We start from the raw sequence: 5,235 nt of genomic DNA, 5'->3' as shown, positions 1-5,235 counted from the left end.
TTGTAAAATTATGTAATCTTTCAACACTCATCCTCGCTGTCAGTTATGAGTCGCCTAACTCGTCTTCTTTTAATGGGCAAAATGTCTTCATCACTTAGTTTATCTTCACATTGGTTTTCGATTGTAGCTTTTTATTCTAACTCCACTAAAACCTCTCTATATGGAGCTAAGCAATTTCTTAACTCTTTTTTAAACTTTGCGCTGGCCACCGTTGAACGATCAGTTTGAATGAAATGAAGTTCTAATTCTTTAGCCAAATTTAGCCCTTTTTTTTTACATCTTGTAAATCGAGATTTGGCACCCATTCGTTTTCCTTATTTTCGTTTAACCAATGCATTTGAACTGGATTCATGAATTAATTCCATCAGTTCTTCCTCATCTAAAGTTTCTTCTCCGAATACTAGTTCTCTTACATCCTGATGGTTTACTGCAAAATCTTCATCGCTTAAACGAGAAGCAATGTTTACTATTTCTGTAACTGGGAGTGAAATTGTAGAATCATCTTGTATTACTTGAACCATTTGAGGTAAAAGAGGTTTCCAATACGAATTAATGGTTCTAAGTAAGGGTTTTATTTTCACTGTTTTCTAATCTGTCGAAAATAGTTTGGAAAAGTTGGCGTGTGTAGTGCAGTACATTTGCGTCGAAAATAAAACTTATATTAAAATCTCTTACAATATCTAGTTACTAGAGTCATTCATAGGCTGCGCGGAAGGAACTTATGGGATGCTGTTGAACGGAAACCGCGCTGTAAGAGTACCGCTTTATTGGAGGGCTGTCGCAATTTCAGCTCCGCGTTATATGGAAACCGCGTACTGAGAGTACCGCGTTATAGGAGGGTTGACTGTATATAGTTTTACAAATTTATTGTACGATCTGGTGTTGTGTTTAGATTGTTCTAGTTTCCTTTTAAGTGCGTATTCTTTTTGCATAAACTAACAATCATGTTGCTTTTGAGTAGCGGATTGTGAATGGGACACGGGTACGCTGGCAGCGTTAACTGAGGAGGATCGCTTGCAGCGAAGACATTATTATCCCTTTTGCGCGTTTCCGAGGGCGATTCTTTGTTTCGGCCATTGTTCCTTCAACACAGAGGAGCGTAGCGAAGCTGCCTCCTGCATTTTGTACCTGTTCCTTCCGGCAAACATATAAATAATTTTAAAACTGCGCGCGGAGCCATTGTTTTCGCGCACCGTTTTCATTATTCAGCCGGCGCTAATTACTGCGTAAAAATCATCATCATCGTCGTCGTACCCTTTCTTGTTTTTCTTCTCTTTTTTTATTTCCTTGGCCCCGGCTTTTGTTTAAACGAGATACACCCTAACCATCACCGATACCCGCGTTCATCCCCCCTCGGAGGACAAGAGTGTAGAATTGGCAGAGTTTGGGGTGCGTTATTGCCGCGGCATCCACGCGTCATGGAAATAACTGTCATCCATTTTGCGAGATAAGATCGTAATTGAATCGGCCTGACGGCAGATTTGCACACGGAACGGACCGCAACATTATTTTCCAGACTCTCTATCTTCCATCACACCCTCCCTCGACACAAACGCACCACCCTCTCTCTCTCCTTGTTGCGGGAGTGAAGAGAAAGAGAGAGAGAGAGTGAGATCGAGAAAAAATGTATAAAGTAAACCGCCGGATTCAGAAAATAAGAACGATATTATTTATGTCCTCAGATTTAGCTTCCCCCCAAAAAAAATAAGCTTTTTCTTTTTGCTATGCATTACATCTATAAGGCAGAAGTTATCAACCAAGCAATAATAATAAGTTCTTTGTACATTCAATTATTTTCCACCGCATACGTAATCAAAATTTTGTACTAAACTTTTGAAATTATTATTTTTTTACAACTGCTAACATAATCAAATATTTGGAGATCAATGCATAATTAAATGTTTAAACTAGAAGTATTTTGAAGTATAAGTGTACAATATATAAATATGAGAAAAGTTTGAATGAGTTGACGCTTGGCTGTTGTATACTTCTACGGGTTGAAAGCCACTGCTGCAAGAAATGAAGTTGTGATAATCCCTTTGTGTGTTTATATGTGTAAGAGAGAGTGTGTTAGGGGAGGTTCTTGTGATTTCGCGCAGCGAGAGCATAAACAGGCAATTGTGTGGTATGAAGCAATCAGTGGTTGTGTAGACGATAAGGATGGCCCGTAACGACCGCCACGGGACGCATTAACTGAGAGAGGAGTACAGTAGGCGGCGGCGGCGGCCGCTGCCGCCACGGGGAACGGAGGTGGCGGTGGAAAAGGTGGCTGAGGATTACTTAGCTGGCCGAAACGAATCTGGAAAATAATTAGGAAAGATTAATTAAACAGAGGCCAACGGCTATCTGCATCACGCAGGGAGCAGGGATCCTTTAATGGAATAGCAATGAAATTAGTGAAATAATGTGCGAGCGGGGGACGCTTTAATTGCCGACCGGTGGTCAACATGCGCACCCGGATATTAGTTTTGATTAAGGGTCTCGTTGAGATCATACCTACAAGATAATAACGAGAAAATTCTCCTTGCCCCACATCATCTAACCCGAAACATTCGCAATTCAACATTGTTAAATTTAAGATTTATTCATGAACTTATCCCACATTTTGTGATTATCTCAGTTGAAATGGATGAAATACTCAAATATTTAATTAAAATAGATCAAATTATTAACTGATCTTCACTAAGCCAAATATTCGATTTCGAAAGTCTTTGAAAGTCTAATTTATGTAGTTTAAAAGTTTTATAAATTAAAAAATTACCGTAAATTTCAAACACTTGAGCTACTATGGAAATAATTTAATTAGTAGTATTTTCTATGTAAAGGTTACATTAACATTGCTTTATATCACGTTGTGAATATATTATGGGATGAAACTTGGTGTCATCCAATTATTGTAGCTTTGGTTTGTACGGTATCAGACCTTAATCACCGTGAATTCTTGGCGAGCGGACGAATTATAATTCGATGATAATGTTATGTAAATGCCGGGCGATTCGCTTGTTAGAGGGTCATTCATCAAACCGCACTCTCATACATCAAACTGAACCCCAACAAAACCGCACAATTCATCCTCGACTAATAATTTACTAACGCAAATATTTGCGCGCGCGCTTCCCTATGAAACCAAGAACTTAACAATGGGACTGTTTATTCAAAAGGTGCTAACAAAAAAATGTGTACGATTCAATAGTCATCTGGAGGTCCGGCAGGACCACTGGGTGGTGGCAGATTACTCGTTATCAGATCTCCCGTTAGAGCTATGTAGCAGAAAGCTCCATCATCGGGTACAGGTTGCGAAGCTAAGAACTCGGCCGCATCGGGTCCGTTGGGATCTGTTATAGGCTTCGTCTCTGCTGCCATTTTCGCGGCCTCGGCTAACGGAGGTAAAGCTCGAATCGGCGGATACTGCGAGAACGGTCCAACAAGTCTCAGATTGTGCACGTACCTACACACGAAAACGCATCATATTTGAAGCAAAATAAATATTCATTAAGTTACCCTAACAGAGCCATTATGTAATCGTTCCTGATTCCCCGCATACTCGAACACGATTCATCCGCAATCGAGCAAAGTGTTTGCATCCAAGTGGCTACCCGAGTCCTATCGTAACTGTTGGGTAGAAGCGCCGCGTACGGTTTAACTAAATACAGTAGGAACTGAAATTCCTGATCCAGGATCTACACAAGTATAAAAAATAAAGTTCAATTATAATGATCAATTAGATATAGCCTCATCGCACTTTATCTAAGAGATGATCGCTGTTGCATTCATCCAGGGTCGAATGTACCGAACACTGGAGGGGCTCAAACTCCTCCGATAAATTGCGCTTGGTGTCTTGCCAAGTCGTATCCAGTTCCCATTCAGCTGCTGGAAATTGTTCTTTTTCAATGCTCTCCAGGTCTAGTAGAGCGCCGGCGGGAGGTATTTGCGTGAAGATGCCGTAAGCTTCATCGTTCAGGATCGTTAACGTCAAATGTAGAAGATACCTATGTTATTATAGTTAACGTTAAATCGATCAACGCAATCAGATATATCACGTACTTGTTTCTCTTCTCGCGGAACTGAGAGCTGTGATACTCCGGCCTGAAGAGCTTCTTTGCCCACGGCACAATCTTCTGTTTGTCCAATTCATTGGTGAGAGTCGCTGCCAAAATTTTTAATACCGACGAGTAATACAAGAACTCCGAATTTAACGTGTCCGGTTTGCCCGATGTTCTGTAAATACAATCAATATGTTACTTTCCAAATTAATCTATTAATTCATCGATGTCAACCTTGAAGCGTTGGCGTTTGTATCTGTAACTCCAGGTATGTCGGTAATATCCATTTTAGGATTTATTTAACATTGGTAATTTTGATGAGTTTTTTTCGGGGAAAAAATAATATCTAATTTTGACACTAGGAAATTTGCACGGCTTTTGCGACTTACCTCGAACTATTTAAATAATCTTTCATGATTCTAATCAGTTGTTCCGTCATCACTGCGACTCGAATATTGGCGAAGGAAATCTTTGGAAATTGACAAATTTATAACAAATTTTATTAGAAAATAGCAACAATTGGATCCATGGATATTTAGATGTATTTAAATACATTAAACATTCTAATTGTACTAGTTTATTAAATAGATTCCAATAAAGTGTATCAAGTAGAAACGTTACGAAATGTAGGTTAATTGGATATGCCTATTCTTGATAGAAGATAATGTTAAATCGAAGAAAACAGGATAGTACAGGTTCTGTGTTTTCTCAGTCGGTAGTAGTGTGTGTTCACGTTATACGTTCTATCTACTATAATAGCAGTTAAGGGGCAGATAATAGCCAACGCTTTCCATCCCTTACACGTACACTCACAACCTCACAACCTCACATCCAAGCATACACATATATATATACGTACAGATACAGAAGAGACTCACTAGCGGCTGTAATTGAGCGAACGGCAAACCTGAAATTAGCAGTTTGCGATGTGCTGCGGTTCCATTCAGCGCTGCCCCGAATTACACGTCCGTTTACAACGCATTACAAATTGCCCCCCAAGTTCTCCCTCGTCCTCGTCCTCCTCCTCTTCTCTTCCCGTCTGTAGATCCACATAATACCATCTAACTCGCATCCCCTTGAATGCGAGCGAGCGAGCGGTGTTTTTCAGGAAAAATCCAACCGGATCCGACCCACTCATTTCGCTGTTTTATACAAGTTGTTTGCTGCCATCAAACCGACATCACCGAGACAA

The 5,235-nt window shown here is 40.1% G+C and overlaps 1 protein-coding gene across 1 annotated transcript; it reads right to left on the bottom strand.

Annotated features, from left to right (window-relative positions):
- Nucleotides 1-3,186: 3,186 nt before the first annotated feature.
- On the bottom strand, nucleotides 3,187-4,330 carry LOC108561364. The gene is made up of 5 exons (XM_017919261.1): nucleotides 4,278-4,330; nucleotides 4,045-4,218; nucleotides 3,743-3,989; nucleotides 3,502-3,680; nucleotides 3,187-3,448 (listed from the first exon to the last, which is right to left on the bottom strand). Exons 1-5 carry the CDS (start codon nucleotides 4,328-4,330, stop codon nucleotides 3,187-3,189), a joined length of 915 nt encoding a protein of 304 aa, XP_017774750.1.
- Nucleotides 4,331-5,235: the final 905 nt, after the last annotated feature.

The sequence above is a fragment of the Nicrophorus vespilloides genome, unplaced genomic scaffold, assembly GCF_001412225.1.
Source record: "Nicrophorus vespilloides isolate i.1.1-1 unplaced genomic scaffold, Nicve_v1.0, whole genome shotgun sequence".
Taxonomy (NCBI): domain Eukaryota; kingdom Metazoa; phylum Arthropoda; class Insecta; order Coleoptera; family Silphidae; genus Nicrophorus; species Nicrophorus vespilloides.
This window is presented reverse-complemented; position numbering and strand designations above follow the sequence as displayed.

Coding starts and splice junctions, on each gene's coding strand:
- LOC108561364 (XM_017919261.1), bottom strand. CDS start 4,330: ATGGATATTACCGACATACCTGGAGTTACAGATACAAACGCCAACGCT. Junction 4,219..4,277: donor ACAAACGCCAACGCTTCAAG/GTTGACATCGAT, acceptor TTGTATTTACAG/AACATCGGGCAAACCGGACA. Junction 3,449..3,501: donor TACATAATGGCTCTGTTAGG/GTAACTTAATGA, acceptor TTTCGTGTGTAG/GTACGTGCACAATCTGAGAC.